Source organism: Suricata suricatta, chromosome 13 (genome assembly GCF_006229205.1).
Source record: "Suricata suricatta isolate VVHF042 chromosome 13, meerkat_22Aug2017_6uvM2_HiC, whole genome shotgun sequence".
Classification (NCBI taxonomy): domain Eukaryota; kingdom Metazoa; phylum Chordata; class Mammalia; order Carnivora; family Herpestidae; genus Suricata; species Suricata suricatta.
The window spans coordinates 2,708,736-2,727,641 of record NC_043712.1 but is presented as its reverse complement, the minus strand read 5'-3'; the positions used below and the strand labels follow the sequence as shown (position 1 = coordinate 2,727,641).

Sequence of the window (18,906 nt, the reverse complement as noted above, 5' to 3'; positions counted from 1 at the left end):
CCCACGATGGCCCTGCACATCCCACGAGGGCTCTGCACACCCCACGATGGCCCTGGACACCCCCATGATGGCCCTGCACACCCCACGATGGCCCTGGACACCCCCACGATGGCCCTGCACATCCCCCAGGCCTGCAGCCTGGAGTTCCAACCACAGGCCTCTGGGCCTCAGCTTCTTCCCCTGGGGATCGCTATTTGCCCACTAGCCTTTCCTTTTTCCTTGCTGGAGAAACCCCCCAGGTCTGTTTCAAGGCTGCCCCCCCCCCCAATCTACGCTCTGGGCGGGTGCCTGGAGCAGCCCCTGGAGCCCCATCACCACACTGAGGAGACAGAAGCCCACTCGAGCAGGACTTACGGGCTCCCCGGGCAGCCCTCTGGGCCCGACTTCTCCATCGTCACCCTGTGGGGGAGAAAAGAGGCAAGATTTTAGGGACAGGTTCTACGCCCTGGACAGAGAGACAGCATTCCCGTCAGCTGTGCAGCAGGGTTCTCTGGCCTGGGGCTGCCTCAGCCTCTGCCAGGTCTCCTAGTCCAGGGCCGCTGGGCCCGAGGCCCCAGGAAGCCACACCTGACCCATCCCAGGGACGCAGAGCCCCCTGTGCGAGGCCTGCCCCCAGCCCAGGCTCCAGCCTCGGGCAGACCATCACTCCCCGCTGCCCACTCCCAGCCCTCTCCCCCACCCCACCTCCAGGGCCAAGGCCAGCCTTTTCCCAGACTCTCCACCCCCTCCCCCAAACCCTGGGTTCCACCCTCCACAGCCTCTGCCTGGACCATGAGACAACCCGGGGCACGGAGCTCGTGGCCCTTCCTGGCCCCCCTCCCCGACGGCGCCCCGGGCTGTGGTTCCCAGAACTGGGGGCGCTCTCTCCCTCGGAGGCCAGCGGCAGGCCAAAGCACTCCCGGTCGGCACGCAGCAGCAGGACCAAAGGTCAAGGTAAGTGTCTCCGCCCGCCGTCTCTCAGAAGTGGCATGCAACCTGCCCCATGTCCTGGCTTTGCCCACCCACAGCCCCCCCTGTCCCACCTGCACCCCGACAACCAGTCACACAGTCCCACTGCTGCCAGCATTTCCTGGAGGTTTCCAGCCCAGAAACCCCCCCACCTCCGTGCCCAGGGGACAGCAGGCCGGCACTCACCCGTTCTCCATCATCTCCAGGAGGTCCCGGCGGGCCGGAAGGACCGGGGTCACCCTAGGACATCAAGTGGGGTCAGCATCAGGCACTGGGAACAGGCACCCCCGACTGTCTCGAAGGCCTACCCGCCTTTCCATGATGGTGATACCAGAAGTCCAGGGCCCACTGCAGACCCGGAGCAACAGGAGGTGGTAACTGGGGACTGGTATCGGGAGGCAGGTTTGCCCCCACGGGCTCCCCGGGTGCACGGCGCCCCGGACCCTGCGGTGGGTCTGAGCGACCCCCTCCCGCTTCCTGTGGGAAGTGGGGGACCAGCGCTGGCCCCACAGGGTCCCCAAGAAAGGGCTGCCACCCTGGACCGTGAGAGTCCTGGGGTCAGCGCCAGTCTACCTCCCGCCTCTGGCAGCTTTGGGCCTCGCATGCAGTTGGTGCCTAATATGTGCTCATCCGTCAAACGGACGGGCCTGACGGCTGCCTCTGTTCCAGTCTCCACGTCATGGCTGGAGAGTGTGGACGACCCAGCTTTGGCGATGGCTACATTGATCCCCGACGGGCTGTGGGCCGTGACGGTAAACCCTCCCGGCACCGTCAACAAGCGTGTGTGCTGGTGTGTGTGCACACTCACACGCGTGCCTGCGTGTCCACACTGTGCCAAAGTGCAAAAGAGGCAGGGTCTGCTTCGAAGAGAAGAGGTAAGGTGGGAAACGTCCGGAGAGCGGCCAAGAGCCAGCCCACGGAGGCCGCCCCACACAGGAGAGAACAGGGGGCTCCAGGCCACGGCACGCGCCCGTCCCGTCCCCGGAGCTGCCACCAGCCTCCCGAGTCTCCGCCCGAGCGGTGCAGAGGGTCCTCAGCAGCTCCGGAAATGGGGTCCCCAGGGAACCCATAGCGGGTCTCTCTAAGGAATGCCCCCTGACCCTCCCGTGCCCCGTGGCTGTGAGGGCCCGACGGGCTCTCTCGCTGCACATGGCACACGAGACAGCCGCGCTCTCTGGGCTGACGCTCTGCAGACAAAGGCGTCACGCTGCCCTGGTCTCCCTGACTCTGTAGTGACCGCCCTGGAGTGGAGGGGCCGCGGCCCCACACGAGAGATCCCGGGCCTTCTGGAACATTCTCCCCGGAAACACCCCCACTGCACGGAAGCCATCAGGACCTCTGCGGCCGTAACGCGCACACGGGGAGCACTTACCCGGTGGCCCTTCTCCCCCGGCAGCCCCGCCAGGCCGTCAAAGCCGCGGTCACCCTGCGAGAGGACAGAGTCTGCTCAGAGCCGCCGCCGCACAGCCTGGCCGTCCCTCCTGGGGCCGCGGTTCAGGCAGCATCTATGCATCCTGGGGCTCAGGACCCTGGTCAGAGGGCCACAGCCTCCGCTCACCACACATTCCGCTGCCCCCGGCTCTATGCTCCCCGGGCCTTTCCCACAAACACCAACTAAGGCTATAAACCCAGAGGTGACTTTTGTCCTGGGCCACAGACTCAGCCTCGATGTCTGGGTGACCACTGCCACACTGCGGTGTGTGCCCGTCTGGCTCACGGCTACGCCCTCAGTGCCGGGACACGTGGGAGCACAATGCGTCACCAATGGGCCCGCACTGGCCCGCGGGCACCCTGGCTCCCAGGCCACCTCGGCCTGCCTCAAGAGAGATTCAAGAAGCCCCTCTTTCCTCCTGCCACTCGGGGTGGGATGGGGGGGAGGGGGCTCGAGACCAGAGCCTTCCAAGCGCTCAGGGCGTGTGGGGAGCACTGAGCTCACCCACACGGGTGACGAGGTGAACAGGTGTCTCGGACACCCGGCAGGTGCGGTGACCCGTTCTCCACCCCTCCAGGAGACAGCTGGAGAGGGGCGCCGTGTGCAGCCTTGGACGGCTCTGCCGGAGCTGAGAGGGGAGGGCTGGCCAAGGACGGGGGTAGGGGCTCGCAGCAGTGCGGGAGCCGAGGGGGCGGGGTTTCCGGGCCCCGCCTGGTGCCCCCAGCGCAGATTTTGTTCTCGTGCACAGGTGAGCCCCGCGTCCGCCCCCACGCATCATCCACTCGCTCCCTGCCGACGCCCCAAAGCCGGTCAGGAAGGCTCCCCTCCTCGTGCACCTGCGCTCCCCGAGTCGGCCCCCATCGCGCTGTCCTGCCATCCGTCTGTTCACGGATGGGTTTCATCGCTGGGATTCCACGTGCCCCCACGCCCACCACCCACTCGAAGGGAGCCGATTGGCCAGGTCCGCTTGTGAGACTCACCCCGGCAGCCCTGGCCCTCGACCCAGCTGGACCCGGTCGAGAGGCTGACCCAAGCAGAGCCCTCCTCACCCCCAGGCTCCCCCAGGTGAGCGTGAACATCAGGATCATTACTTGTCACCAGAGTGACCTGCATCACACCACTGACACGCTGGCCGCACCATCAGCGTGATGACAATGACCACGGCCGCAGGTGCGGGACGCCAGGCCGTGAGCGCAGCCTACCTTCGGGCCGGTCTGTCCGGGCATCCCTCGTGCCCCGTCACTCCCAGCGCGGCCCTGGAACACAGGAGGAAAACTGTCACTGGGGTCTGTGAGTCAGGGCTTCCTGTGTCACCAAGCAGAGTCACCAGCCCCGCGTGGCCAGGCTGGTCCGGAGGACACGGGCAGAGCCGGGGCTGCCATGGGCTTCTCGCGTGGTCCCGGCCTTTCTGCGCCTCGCCGTGTGAAGAGCTGGGTGGAGACGATGCCACGCGTCTCTGTGTCTGAGGGGACACCAGGATGCAGGACAGCGACCAGGCAGCTCTGTGAGTCTGCGGAACTGGGGGCCTAGGGCTCCAGAGGGAGCGTGCCCGGCCACCAATCTGCCGCCTGCCTCCCTTCCACCGTTTACAAGCCTGATTACAGACCAAGCGTGACAGAAAGAAGGGCCCGGGGCCAGTGCAACCGGCCACAAAACAGCTGCTACTTGAGCAAGACGTTCCACCCCTGGAGGCCACTCCTGGGGCCCTGGTTTCCGGCTATTTCCACCAGAGTGCCGGGGACAAGCCCACGGTCCCCACCCGACCAGGCACGGGGCTGAAGGGCTGGGCCCACTCCAAAGGCCCCCCGGTCACCCCGGGAGAGCCCGCCAGGCCTGGGGCCACCTGGACGGGGCAGGGACTCGGCTGAGGAGGGATGTCGGCCAGCCGAGCTCGAACACCTGGCCCAGACGAGCCCCTTCTCCCCCGCACCGTCCAGCGTGCGCCCATCAAGCGAGGCCGCCACTCACCGCCAAGCACAGAGAACGTTTGGAAAGAGACAGCTGGTGGCCTCACAGTACAGAGGAGACAGTCAGGGCAGCAGCAGAGAAGAAAGAAGCAGGGGACCCAGGTGGACCACAAGGAGATGGCCGGTCTCCCCTGGGCTTGAAGCTTACACGGAGCCGCCAGGGATGAGAAGGCCCTCAGGAGAGGCCCCCAAGTGACACAGCTCTGGGGCGACACGCTGAAGCCAAGCCAGGCCAGCAGAGACACCACGGACCCCGCCCCCCGCAGAAATGGAGGGAGATGGGTCAGAACTGCACATGACCTCACACCACGACACCACCCGGCAGGACGTGCAGCCGCCCCTGATGGCCAGCACCCGGCTCGGGCCGGCGCCCCCGGGGGCCTCCTGCCCATCACGGCACCCGCTCCACGGAGGCGCCCTGCCCGCCTCACACGCGCTCACACGCGAACAGGATGACCCCAAGCCTTCTCTTCGCCCGCTGTGACCGTCTCTGGCTGAGCAGATCCACGTGTCAGAGCACGTGGGGGGCGGTCCGGGGCCTGTCCGCACGGGGACACTTCCTTTATACTGACTTACAGGAAGCTGTGAGTCCCGGTCCCGTTCAGAGCCGGGACCGTAGGAAACAAATGCCCCCCCCCCCCACGAGAACTCCCTCCCGGAGGCCTGGACGGCCAGGTGAGCCGCAGGACACTTCCCCCAAACCAAGGCCATTCCTGGAGACGCAAGGCCACCTCGAGGACCTAAGGCCCAGCCACACTTCTGTGACCTCCACGCTTGCCGGAGGAGTTACCCTCATTAGAAACGTTTGTTAAACTAAATCAACAGGCTCAGGACAGAGGCCAGAGGCCAGGGCGGCAGAGGCGAGCAAGGCACACCTGCCCCAGGACACAGGCACGGCTCGTGCCCCCAGGGAAGGGGATCCGACCATGAACACGGCTGCCCTTCGATGGGAGGGCAATGGCCAACCCGGCTTCCGCCCGAGCCTGGCAGCAGGGGCGCGGCAGACCCACCGCAGACTCCACCCCCGCAGGGACCCAGCTGCGGCCGCAGATCCAAGACACTTACCCTTCTGCCAGGCTTTCCGGCCGGGCCGGGTGGACCCTGCACTCCTCGGGGACCCTGTCCGAAATTAGAGAGAGCAGAGTGTCAGGGGCATCTGTGTTTCTCAGACAGAAAAGCAAAGGCTTGTCCCTGTGCCCCTCAACCGGCCGGTGGCTCGCTGTCTCCTGAGCAGGCAGCACCAGGCAGGGTGCAGGGTCTGCTGCCCACGACAGCGGCCAGCCCTGTCCCTCGCAGCTGTGCACAAAGCCACAGGTCCCTCCCACCTCCTTGAAGATATGCAGCACTGCCCCCCCCAATGCCTGCGGTCACCGCCTCCCATACAGAGGATTCACCCCTAGCAGCCTCAAGGGCAAGGCGCCCACGTACCTGAGGCCCCATGTCTCCCGGCTCGCCCTTCAGACCTCCGCTCCCTGGAGGGCCCTAGGGAGACACAGTCTGGGTTAGAAAAGCTCATCAGACAGACGCCAGGGAGGGGTCGCTCCGTGGGGCAGGGCTCCCGCCTGGGACAGAACCCAGGGTGTGAGCAGAACCTTGGACAGAGCCCAGGGTGTGAGCAGGACCTTGGACAGAGCCTGGAGGCCGCTTGGGACCTTCCCGGCTGTTCGCCTCTCCTCTGAGTTTTGAACAAAAGTCTGGACAGTGGAACGTACATCACAAGGGCCAGAAGGCCCAGCACAGAGCCTGCTGCTCTCTCCAGGATGACTGACCGTGGTCTGGGATGGCCTGCAGCTCAGGGCAGCGTGCGGGCATCCTCCTGACAAGGCAGGAGCCCCCGATGGAGGGGAGCAGCCCCGAGCCAGGACGGCTGGCGAAGGGTCTGAAAGCAGAGCTATGTGGGGCGAAGAGCCAGGTGCCCCTTCCCAGGGAACGGGGGTGGGAGGTGCTTAAATCTTCCACCTCCTTGCAAATGACAAAGGCCACCCGCACCCCGGGGGCTCCCAATTGCCGGCCCTGAGTGCGCCTGGGCACACACCTCACACAGCTTGTGCAGCTGGGAAAGGGAGGGCCGGGGGTCCTGGGTCTGTCCCTCCACCTTGCCCATGTGCTCTTGACTTTGGAAAAAGAACCATAAAGCAGGATGCCAGCCCCGAAAGAAAGAGGCTCAGAGCTCCCCGCCCAGGGCCCCTAATCCCGCTGGGGCACCACTGACATAATTAGTGGTGGATAAGAGCTTCAAGTGTGCTCTCTCCAGGTGGGCTGGGAGCCAAAGGGGACTGGCTGAGGACGCCCCCCGCCCAGCACGCTCCCCCCGCTCTCGCACGGACTCACCATGGGGCCGGGCCTCCCAGTAAGACCCATCGGGCCGGCCGGGCCCCTCAGCGCCAGCTGCAAGAGAGAACGGGGCACACTGAGAGACAGCTGGGGTACTGATCCTAACGGGGGAGGCTCAGCCAGGCAGGAAAGGCCTGCGGGGCGCACCACGGCCGGGAGCCTCTGAGGAGGGGGTCGGATGGAGCTCCTCCGGGGCCTCGGAGCCAACCACGAAGCACGGAGGCTGCGCTGGCGGACCACGGGGGCGCGTGCCCCACCCCCAAGGTGCTGACCTCCTCCTTCCTCTCCAGCCATACCCGTAGGGCCTGCCTTGGCCCTTCACCCCTGGGGGTGAACTTGAAACAGCCTCCCCCCGGGGCGGCAGTGGGCGTGAACATCACCTGTGCACCTGTGCCCCGTATCAGCATGTTGCTGTCCCCCGAGACACCGCCGGCAGCCGGGGAGAGACTCGGGGGCCCCCGTGGAGTAGAGGGACCTGCTGGAGCCACAGCCGCCTGCCCAGGGGCGCCCTCGCCCAGCCGCCCAGCCCCCCGCCCAGCCCAAGAGTGTGACTCCCTGCTGCCTCAGCCTCCTCTCCTAAAAGGCTCTCTTCTGCTTCTGTCCTGTGACTCAGTTTTCCCCAATTTCATTTTGGAAATGATTTGTTTCGATTATAAAATCTTATTTAAAATTTTTTAAATGTTTTCTTTATTTTTGAGACAGAGAGAGACAGCGTGAGCAGGGGAGGGTCAGAGGGAGGGAGACACAGAATCGGAAGACGGGGTCAGGCTCTGAGCCATCAGCATAGAGTCTGACGTGGGGCCCGAACCCACAAACCTCGAGATCATGACCTGAGCTGTAGCCGGACGCTCAACCGACAGAGCCCCCCAGGCGCCTCTCGATTATAAAATCTTGTAAGGCCCCCACCCACTTGGCTTCCATGGAAACAGAGGGAAAGGCCAGCCGGGCCGCCCCGCCAGGACCTCCAGCCGCGGGCAGGGGGGTGTGCCACGCACCCCGCAGCATCGAGCGGGCAAGCTATTCCACAGCGACAGCGCCACACTCGGGCCGTCCCGTGATTACCCGCACATTCGGATCCCTGACGTCACCTCGGCTACACCAGAGCCACATAGATGCTGCCCCACAAGGGCTTCCTTAGCAGTTTCCCGAGACGCCCCATCACAGGTGGTATCCTGCCCCAGGGACCGGAGTCCCTCCTGTCACCAGCAGTCAGCCATGCGGGGCACCGTCAGGTAAAACCTGCGCTCACCAGGCAGCTGCTGTGCCGAGAGCGGAGCCATCAGGAAGCAGACGCTCCCCAGACCCCCAGGCCAGGCGAGGGGCTTGGGGGCCCGCGGTGCTGCCCCAGAGGCTGGATCTTGGCCCTGCCCCATCTCCGGGAGCCCCTTGCAGGGCTGCTCGGGGTCTGTGTCTCCATCCTGAGAGCCCAGGGGAGGGCTGGATGGCCCTGCACATCCGTATCCGGAGCCTGGGCCTACACCACAGACGAGGAAGCCCGACACCTCCCTGGCCTTTCCCAGTGCTCGCCGGGGCCCCCGGGTGGACCCCGGCGAGCACACGCTCACCCAGTGTCCTGGTCCCCTGATCCCCGGGCCCCCCAGCTGTGCCCTGTCCCCTCCAGGCACCACACACCACTTACCCGGGCCTGCTGCAGGATGGCCTGGGCCTGGGACTCCTGGGCCGACACCATGGGACCCTTGGAGCCGGCGTCACCGCCCCCTCCGAAGCGGAACTGCAGGTGCAAGGGGGGTGGTCACCGAGGGTGCGCCAGTGTGGGTGCCCTCGAGGAACCCTGGGGCCTCCCGGGGGATGACGAGCCTTGGGGGCATCTGGGTGGGCTGGGGCCGGCCCCAGCTTCAGCCCTGGGGCCACCTGGAGACCTGCCCCACATCTGAAAAGACCCTTCTGACTTCCGTGGAATCTCACTCTGAGACCCCACAGCACCTGTTTATGGCAAGAAAAAGCTAAGGGCCTGGGGCAGGTTCGTGCACTGGGGGCACCGAGCTCCTGGCTCCCTGCTCCACACAGGGTCTCCCTCAGCTGCACCTGGCCTCCCAGGCCGCCCCAGGCCACCAGTCAGAAGACCCGCCTCCAGGCCAGATGCTGAATGCGCCTTCCCCAGGCTCCCGGGAGGTGGCTCCGCAAGGTCAAGGGCAGGTCAGGTACAAGAAGGGACTTGCCACAATGAGAGTCTGACAACAGACAGCCCGGATGCCGGCAGAGAACCGGGGGCCTTGACCACTGGGGTCCACTTGGGGCCCTGGAAACCCCCCAGGTCCCCAGGTTTCTAGGAGACAGCTGGCCCACACTGGAGCGGCTTGTAGCCAGGGGACGGTCTCCCCGGAACACAGAGCCCGGGGCCCCATCTCCACCGAATTTGAGCCCCAAATCCACCCACCCTGCTGCACACCCCACCACCCACCCCCACAGATACTCACGGGCAGCATGAGCATGGTCCCAGGAGGGCCGGGCAGCCCGTCGGCCCCTGGAAGGCCTGGGCGTCCAGGGGGACCCTGTGGACAGAGGGCCCAAGACAGCTGGTCAGAACGCAACGTGGGCTGGGAAGGAGGCCAGAGCCACAGCCAGCGAGGAAGCACACAGGGCAAGCACAGAACAGCAAGCCCCCCATGGTACAGAACGTTCCAGAACCCACGCAGAGAGGAGAGAAGGGCCCTGCTGAGGGCTGAGGACGAGGAAAGGCGTCTGGGGGAGAGGCCTGGAGGGGAAGGCTCGGAGCCGGATCCACAGGGATGTTGCCGGGACAGAGAGGTGGGGGACCGAAATGCGGGCAACAGAGGGGATGCTCCCACAGCTGGGCAGCCGGCGTGCCGGGGCCCCCACCATCCAGGAGTGCCCCCTCCGGGCCTGCACGCCAATGGGCAGGGCAGCCCCCAGGAGACCAAGGCCCGTTTCCCCCATTTCCTCTGCGGTGCTAGCTCGGTGCCCCTTGAGACCGGCCCCCGCGACTCTGCGTGTGGCGCTGACAGAGGTGGGCAGTGTGTCTCGCTTGGACAGACACAAGGGACCCCAGTGAACGGGGGGCGTCCAGGGGACACAGTCCCCCCTCGAGCAATCCCAGGAGCCTGGGCGTCCAGACGCCACCGTGGCCTCCACACATCCCGTTAGTCTGGTCTCCAAAGCAGGCGGCAGACAGACAACCCCTACAGGCTCTCTAGGCGGACCCTGGCGGTTCCAGAACCCTACAAGCCTGAGGCAGATGAGACCCTTTATTTTTTAAAAGTGTTTTATCTGCCAGCTTCTCCGCTAATCCGGGCAGACCCCCGCCCAGCCCCAGGGAGAGGGAGTCTCCGCCCAGTGCCAAGGGGCTCCCACGGCGGCACCCAGGATAACCGATGGGCGTTGGGTCCTGCGTCGGCACCAAGCCCGGCCTTGCTCGGGCCAGGTCACCACCTCTGCCATCGGAGCGCCACGCTCCAGGCGGGCAGGGAGCTCAGTGCCCAGTTCCCAGCCAAGCAGACGGAGACGGCGCGGCTCTCCGGAACCGTGTGCGCCTGGCCTGGCGCTGCCTCCTCTTCCACGGCAGAAGCGGTCCCCGTCCTCGTGAGACGCTGGAGAACACGGAGTCCCGCGAGACGCAGAGTGGACGCCCCGTCCCCCCTGCAGAGGCCCCCGGGGCTGCAGCTGCGCGTGCAGGGACAGCGGGCCGCAGGCACGGCGGCTGGCGACGGGGCGCGTGACGCTTCTCCGCCCTGTGACAGCGTCCCACAGTGCGTGCGTGCTCTCCAGCGCACACCGCGGCCTGCCCGGGAGCTCGGCCTCGCTGGGGGGCGGCCGTGAGTTTCCCACGCACGATGGGGGTTGCGGATTCCACCCGCCCCCACCGGCGCGCACTTGGCCGTTTCTAGCTTTCGCCGTGACCCGTGCAGCAGCTGTGGACCCACGGGCAGCTTTTCGGGGAAGTCCTGCAAGCACACCACTGGGTCGAAGGGGTAGGAGTTCCGGTACGTTCCGGTGCGGCTCACGGCCACAGCCACCACCTCCCCCACCTGTCTCTTGGGGAAAATCCCTGCTTCAAAGAAAGCGTGTTTAAGAGCGAAAATCTAGAACAGGTTTGGCCGCCTGGGGCTTCTGCCTGGAGGTCTGGTGCCGACAGCTGTGCGCTGCTGAGCCTTGTACTCGGAGTCGGTCCCAAGCCGAACCCCAATTTAAGACGTGGGGTCCGTGTCCCCCGGCATGAGATGCATCCACGTGGTGTCCGTGGCGCGTCTGGGCCTGCGTGGCGCTGGAGGCGGGGCCCCCGTCCCCCCTCCCTGCTCTTTCGGAGCCGCGGTGCTGGGACCGCAGCTCTGCTCGGGCTCTGAAAGCCCTGACCCTCTCGAACGCAACCAGGACGGCGCCCAGGGAACGGCCTGGAAACTGGAGGGAAGAGGAGGTTCGGAGGGAAAGGCGATGCCCCGCACCCGCAAATCCATGCAAAGCTTTAAAATGTGACATGAGTCCCTCAGAGCCTACTAACCCACGACTGCTTGAACAACCGCCAGCAGACCTGTGCCGGGTGCCGAGGTCGGTCCCATAAGGGCTCCGTCCCCCGAGCTGGAAGGCAGGGCCACACCCAAGCCACCTTCCCGTTTCTGAGGACACTGAACCCGGGCCCCGGCCTGGCTCGCTTGTTACATGGCCCGTGTGGGACAAGCTGAAGGGAGGCAGCGGGGACCCTGCTCTGCTCCAGCCACCGGGTTAAAAGTGACATAAGAAATGTCACCTTCCCTGTGTCACTTGATGGCCGCCCCAGGTCTGTGCCCTAACTGGGTCGGAAAAGAGTGTTCTACAGCAGTGACGCGGCCGGGCTCCGGGTGACGCCTAGACCAGGCAGAGCCACGAGGGAGCTGCCTCCACATTACGGAATCACTGCCGTCTCCCCGGGGTTTCCGGAGGCCGTGGGGGCCCGGCTCGGGCACCAAGATGAGGGCACCGAGTGCTCAGATCCTCGGCAAAGCTGCCGGCAGCCGCGGCTGCAGATCCAGCTCGGAGCCGAGCCCGCCAGCCCCCGTCAGCACCAGGCACGCCGCCCAGGGCGCACCTGCAGGCTGCGGGGCACGTGGAGGCAGCAGGGTGTCTGGGAGAGGGGGCCCCCAGGGTCGGAGGAGTCTTTCTACTGAGATATTTTAGCTTGGCTCTTAGAAAGACCTAGAAAAGGGGAGGAGCATGGCACAAATTCTCTAGGTCCGCCGTAAGCACGCACTGACAGTGTGGGAGTCCCTCCCGCTGCGGATCTGAAAACGGGGTCAGGAGCTGCGCCCACAGTGGGCACCCTGCTCACTCGCCCTGCTCACCCCACCGGCCATGCCCGCCCCCGGAGCAGGAGCGGACGCGGGTCTGAAGGCCTGAGCTGTGCCCGGGGAGGCTGCCGGAGCTCGACGGAGGCACCAGACGTGCCCAGGGCCGTTTCTAATCCCAGCCTTGTCCGCAGAAGGGGCATCCCAGCATGCTCCCTGATGCGAAAGTGGGTCCTCTGGCTTCCAGGGGGGCTCAAGGGATCACCAAGAAGTCAGGAGGCCAGGGTCAGAGGGGGAGTGATCAAGCCACGGAGGACAATGCCCACCACGCCCAGGGCAGGGCCGTGACACCGGGCCTCGTGGCCCCTGGCTTACAGGACACTTCACGTCCAGAATGGAGGCCCCTTCCCACCGTGCCCTCCGGGCAGGGAGCAGCGGGGGAGGCCCACGCCCGTCTGTGACCGCGTCCTGCACAGACATGCCCGGGCGTGGGGATGTGTGAATAAGCAGGTGCGGTGGGCTGAATGGTGGCCCACAGAAGGCGCTCGGGAGCACTCGGCGAGGACAGGTCCGAAGGTGCGCCCCAGGGCGGGGACGACAGTCCTGTCCCACCAGGCTCCCTGGCTCACAGAGCCTCACAGTCCGCAGCGGAACCTGCCAGTCCAGGTGCCAGGCGTCCAGCCTGCGTCTGTTCCAGGCGCTGGGCGTACATCCAGCCCACAGGCGGAAAGCGGTGGCACTGGGCTGCTGTCCCTGGGTGGTACTGGGGACCCCACATGGCACCTGTGACACACGCGGCCTCGTGGGGGCGGCGGTACTGACCGCGGCTCCTTAGGGCGGGGCTTGCCCACCTTGTAAGGCACAGAAAACATTCCAGAAAAATCCCACAGGAAATCCCGGCCCTTGAAACATGAAGTGAGGGGGGGGGAGCCCCCGCCAAACGGGGGACGGGGCTGGCGAGGCAGCAGCGGCAGCAGCGTCCCCACGGCAGGGCGGCTCCAGCACAGGACGCGGTCCCAGCCGGGCGCCGCTCCCTCCCCGGAGGGCACGGAGCGCATCCGATTCTGCAGGGAGGGCAGGGCCCCCGCCGGAGAGGGCCTCCGTCCTGGACGTGTGGTGCTGGCAGGAAGCCCGCATGTGGGACCTGGGCTTCCGGGGAGCGCCCCGCCCTGAGTGGGGCCCAGCAGTGCCCTTGCGACCCCGCTGCCCGGTCCCTCCTGTCCCTCTGGGCCTCCCCACCTGCGTGCCGGGACATCCGGCCAGGGTCCAGCCCAGCGCTGCCTTGCCTCCTCCTCACGGCCTTCACAAGCTGTCCCTCGGCCCACCCGGCCTGGCCGTTGGTCACTAAGGGAAGCTGGGCGGGGTGAGGGCCCAGGTCCCTTCTCCTCTCAGACACGGCTCAACCAATCAAGGTCAGACACAGACAATAATTAGCAACAGGGAAGGCCACGGACTCCGAGGACGGCGGACCTGGTTCGGGGGCGGGGGGTCCTTCCAGATCACCCAGTGGAAACCTCTCACGAACAGACAAGCAGGTGAAGGGGGTCAGCACACGCCCCCCCAAATGTGCCACTTTGCTCTAAGGACGATTGTGAGCTGAAGGTCACTGAGAATCAACAAAATTCTCTGTTCTCCTCTCACCTGCCTGAAAGGAGAGGGTAAGATTCCCTTTGGGAAGACGCATGAATCATCCACCACCCCCATCCGTACCAGGACGAGGACAGTCCTGATCACCGGAGCCTGGGAGACGGAGCGCAGGCACTGAGAAAGTCCGCACAGGCAGCTCTTACGAAAACGACCCTCATCTTCCATTACTTTCCCCATAAATTTCCTAGTCACTTTCCCGTGATTTATCACCCTGGGTTGAAATGGTACAGAAGCACTCAAGTCCCTGTGTATGTAAAACTTAAAACAGTATTGAAAGTGCGTGCCTGTTCTCCTATCAATGCCATCTTTTTGTCAGTTAATTTACAAGCCCCCATCGCTGAACCTAAGAGGGAGGTTTTTCATTCTACAGAGATTCTGAGGCCTCCCTACTGGCAGGTGGCAATGTAGGATCCTGACTCTCCATCCAGTGCTCTCTGCCAGCTGATTAGCTGACACCCAGGAAATCTGGGCAGAGAGAGGATGCTGAGCTCTGAACAGGGACAACCCCTTGGGAGAGGGTGGCTTACCCAGGGTCCAGAGGGTGGGTCGTGCTCAGCTCCTGGAGTCTGCCTGCCCTGCCCACTTGGAAGGGAACCAGAAGGCCGAGTGGGCTTCAAATCTCCCTGACTCCAAGGACAGACAGCACGCCTTCCCCATGTTCATGGATCCTGGCTTGAATTTAAGAGACACCAGTGGCTTAAACCCACGATGTTCCACTGTCCGTGGCCTTGGCCCCTAACCAAGCCGCTGGGTCAGCTGCAGTGCCCAGGCACCGGCCAGACCACCCACCGCCGGCCCCGAGCCAGGTGCAGCCCGAAGGCAGGGGCCGAGTGGGGAGGAGTCCTCGGTGCCAGACAGCACTCGGAGCCGGGAGATGGCGGATGGAGGGACGGACACTTGCGGCAACACCGAGGCTGACCGAGGCCCATCGACCCCCGTGCGCGCCGTGGGCGGTGTCCTCTCCCGCCTCTAAGGAGAGGACAGCACCTGACGCGCTGGGCGGCCCCCCTCGCTCACGGCCAGGCTCAGGCACACCTGCAGGTCCATCTCACGATGGCCCCGTGGGGGCACCTGGCCGTCCGGATCTACGGGGAAAGGGCCCCCAGAGCGAGCTGGGGCAGGGACAGCAGAACCCAAGGGGTCTGGTCCCGGGGTCTGGAGTCACGGCCGCACGGCAGAGGGGAGGGGCCGCACGCATGGGAAGGCTACCAGCCATGGCTGCTCAGTCAGCACTCGCCTGCCCCGTCGGCGGGCACCCCGCCACGAGGCCTGAGCACGGCTCCAGAGCCTGACCCCCAACCCACGGACTGCCCCCGCTCGCCTCAGAAGCGGACCCTGGCCACCTCTCACATGACCAGGCGCAGCCACCCTGCCCCAGCCACACACCCTCCCTGTTAGGTCCACGCGCTCTGCGCAGCGTTCTGGGCCCTGGAGATGACACACACAGGCTCCTGGTTTCTCCCGCCCACAACCTGGCCCCGGATTACTATCTGACCGTGCCCACGTCCATTAGACCCGAGGGAAAACAGAGAAATCAAGCGGGGCAAGGACCCCATGGCTGCAGTACCTCAAAATTCCACTAGGTGTCAGAGCGGAGTTGTGGCTCAGCCTTCACCTCAAGGGCAGTAACTGGGGAAGGGTCCCTTTGACCCAGGGCATAACCCTTTGCTCTGGGGACCTCAGGAGGGGTCCTTTGATGGGGGGACCCCAAACGGGTCCCTATGACTGAGGAGGATCCCGGGACATGTTCCTTGGACCGAGGGAGACGCCAGAACACACCCCTTCGTCCCAGAGCAAGCCCCCCCCCCCCCCCCCCCCGCCCTGTTCTGCTGCTTGATTTCCAACAAGGAAGACGGAGCGCAGGGAAATCAGGCCCGAGAAGCTCGAGTACCGAGGAAGAGTGGATGCGGGCCGGATCCGTGTGCCGGGGATAGCGCTGCTGTCGCGGCCCGCTCTGCGAGCTGGCCACGCCAGCCTCGGTGGCACTCAGGCCCCGGGCTCAGTGCCGGGCAGCAGGCGAGCTCCCTAAATGTCCAAAGGCACAGACGCCACAAGGGGGTGGTGGGAGGGGTGAGGGGCGGGGGGCAGCCTGGACAGGACGCCGAGGTGCCGCAGCCATGTGCACACGTGAGGACACTGCCGGCCACAGAGCGAAAAGACACACGGACAAGCCCGCAGAGCACGGGACCCCCAGGGAGCCGCGGGACCCTTACCCTTTCTCCAGGGTCACCCACTTGGCCAGTGGGTCCCATCGTTCCCGGCGGTCCTGGGAGACCCTGGAATTAAAAATAAAGTCAGGACAGAATTCAAAGGGACAGCCCCAGGACAACAATCTGTTCCCACCTCACTTCAGGGGAGGGTGGGGGCAGGCCGGGGCAGCGCCGGCCCCGGGAGGGCTGCAAAGGGCGGTGGACACCCCCCCTTTTCCATCTAGGACCTTCAAGGGGTGTCGTCGACCCCCCCACCCCAAACACCGCCTGCGGGCCCGGGAAATCAACACGACACTCACTGCGGGGCCTTCGGGGCCCGGCGGCCCCTCCATGAGCATGCCCTGGGGAAGACAGAGACAGCGTCTGAGCCCCCCGAGACCACAGCAAGGGCCCGGGCCCCCGGCAGACCCAGACTGCTGGGGAGGACGACCCCGTGAGACCACAGACCTGGGCCTTGGGGTGCACGCCCACCGGCAGCCCAGGGCAAGGTGGGGACGCTGCCAAGTCCGGGGGACCCTCGGCCGCCCGCCTCTACAAGCCCCTCCCCCTGCGCAGGCCCCGCCCGCACGGCCCTTACAGCCAAGGCCCTGAGCACAGCAGAAGGGGTCAGCAGACAGAGCTCCCCGGCCCGGGTCGTGCCCCCGACACTTCCAGTCCCTTCCCAGGCCAGGACCCTCCTCTCTGCTGTCAACGCCCGGGCCGGGCAGCCCCCACGCCCTCTGCACCTCATCCCAGTGCCGGGGCCTTGAGCAGCGCACGGCCTTGCGGGAGGGAAGGGGTCTCCCGGCCCCGCAGGGCCTTGCTCGCTGAGAACACAGCGGGAATAGTATCCGGGGTCCCGCGACCAGCAAGGCTCTGCCACACTCGGGGCCAGCGCCACAGCCATGCTCTCCCCCCGTTGATTCTTGGGTCTGCCGGAACAGGGTCAGGGGGCCCGATGTCCCTGGCCCCCAGGCAGACCTTGCGCCCCCTATTCCCTGGACGAAAGGAAGCCTGGACCGCATGCCCGCCCCCGGGGACTCTGCTGCCACGGTGGACAGGGGTCTGGGGAGCCTGGCACGGCCTCGTGGGGGGAGCAGACCCGTGGGGGGCGGTCCTGACCCCCAGCCCCCGCCGGGGCTCCCCAGCCGCTGCCAGTGCGTGTTTACACAGATGTGCGCTCCCAGGACTGTTTGTACCGAGATGTACACAGACGGTTTGTCCAAACAGCTTTCGAGATTCCTCCTCTGACAAGGCAGCTGGGAAGCCTCAGAAACCGGGCTGGGGTCAAGCGGGAGACCTCGGGCCACGGCGGGGCCCACAGCTGTCTTCTCAGACACGCCGACCAGCGCTCTCCGGGAACTGGGGAGCTGCCGGCCACGGAGCTCACGGAGCCCGGGCCGGGGAGGAGGCCAGAGGCCGGGACGCATGAGCCCAGCACAGGGAGCCTGGGCTTCCCGTCGGGGAACGGGGCCCCTTCGTGGGCCGGGAGAGCAGGGGCCTCCCTGCAGGGTGCTGGCCGGGTCCGCGCCCCCCAAGGTGCAGGTGCCAGTCTCAGACCTCAGCGGGGAGGCCGCCTGTGACTGACGGCCGAGTCTCCGCCTGGCTCGGGGCGACTCTGAGTCCTGGAGCCCCAGGACAGCCCAGAGCCCGCAAACCTGAGTCCCCTGAGCTGAGGGGCCCTTCCGAGGGGCCACTGACCCCGCTGACGAACAACGGGACGCATGCATCTGAGGGGACAGCAGCCGTGTCCCTGGCCCGGAGTGGGAGGGGGAGCCGGTTCCGAGAGCTCGGTGACATGAGTCCACCCCCCCAGAGGGAGGGCGCCGGGGCAGGGCGGGGAGAGCGGGAACAGGGCCCCCCACCGCGTGCTGCGGTCGGCGGTCAGCCATGAGGCCTCGGCCGTCTGTTTGTGGAGCTAAGACTTTGAGAGCATCTCTGGGTTGAGAAACTCCAAGTGTTTACACAGTGTCCCTGGGGGACAGGCGAGGGCCCTGTGGACACGTGGGACAAACTGGGGACCGGGAAGGACAGAGACGCTGGGGCCAGAGGAGGGAGCCCTTCCCGAGCTGCGTCGGGTGCCTCGGTTCCCCTCCCTTTGTGTAGACATGCTGTCTGTGTGGGAGGTCTCTCCTGCCTCACCCCTCCTCTGCCCGCGCTGCCCCCCTCCCCCAGCCTGGCAGCCAGTGCACCACGGCTCACCTCCGTGAGGCCCCCTTGGCGGCTGGGAGCAGACCCGTGGCTCGCCCAGAAGGTGCCAGTCTAGCCTCTCCCCGGGCCTCCCCGGAGCCCAGGCGCCTACCTGCCCTGGGGCCCCGCCCTCTTCCAGGCAAGACCTCCTGCCTCTGAAGCCACATGGACCCCACGAAAGGCACCCCAAGTCCAGAGCAGAGGCACTCAGGGACCAGAGTGTCTAGGGACACGTGCGGTCGGTGACACCATCTCAGCGCCGCTGGCACCCCTCACCTCTGGCAGGGCGCCCTGGGTGACCCCAGCATGCCCACCGTCCCTCCGGGGCGCCCCTCCTCCAACCGCCCACAGCACCACACCGCCCCAGCCCACCGGTCCCCGGACTTGGCGTCGGGATCTTACGTGTCGCAGAGCAGGGGGGCTGCCTGGCATTGGCACCCCTGGGCACCTCTGCACCTTCCCCTGCACGCCCGTCCCCACCCCCAGATAAGCCTCCCTGGGACCCGCAGGAGAACCGGAAGGGGAGGTTCTCGGCCTGAGCAGAGGCTGTGTGCCCGGGCGGGGGCAGCCGCCCGGAGGGAAACCACAGCCCTGTGGGGCTGCCTTTGCCATCTTCCAGCTGCTTCTGCAGGCCAGGCAGGCGGCCAAGCCGGGAGGGCTCCACCCCAGAGAGGGCCACGTCCCGCCTGCCCTGGCCACGGGGCTTCGGGTCCCTCTGGGGGAGACCGGCAGCTGAGGCTCTACAAGCATGGGAGCACGGAGGCCACAACATCCCCTCCCAGGAATCCAAGGTCATCGGCCCCGGGAGCCCCGAAGTCCCACCCAAGCCGACCACCAGGAAGCACATTCGGGCGGCTGAACCCTTAGCCCGGCTCCCCCTCGTGACCGGCCCCGGGCAGGACGCCGCCTCCCCGCTCCCGCACGCGGGCGACGTGGCAGGGTGGCCCTCGGCCAGCCCCTCC

At 66.3% G+C, this 18,906-nt stretch overlaps 1 protein-coding gene across 1 annotated transcript in view; it reads right to left on the bottom strand.

Annotated features, from left to right (window-relative positions):
- The window catches only part of COL5A1 (collagen type V alpha 1 chain), a 102,864-nt gene that overhangs the window by 56,153 nt on the left and 27,805 nt on the right, over positions 1-18,906 (bottom strand). Inside the window, exons 11-21 of the mRNA XM_029921036.1 lie at positions 16,075-16,116; positions 15,779-15,841; positions 9,120-9,194; positions 8,321-8,413; positions 6,679-6,735; positions 5,776-5,829; positions 5,413-5,466; positions 3,583-3,636; positions 2,321-2,374; positions 1,135-1,188; positions 355-399 (exon numbers count right to left, since the gene is read on the bottom strand). Of these exons, the coding sequence (XP_029776896.1) occupies positions 355-399; positions 1,135-1,188; positions 2,321-2,374; positions 3,583-3,636; positions 5,413-5,466; positions 5,776-5,829; positions 6,679-6,735; positions 8,321-8,413; positions 9,120-9,194; positions 15,779-15,841; positions 16,075-16,116 (645 nt within the window). The remainder of the gene's footprint in view (positions 1-354; positions 400-1,134; positions 1,189-2,320; positions 2,375-3,582; positions 3,637-5,412; positions 5,467-5,775; positions 5,830-6,678; positions 6,736-8,320; positions 8,414-9,119; positions 9,195-15,778; positions 15,842-16,074; positions 16,117-18,906) is intronic.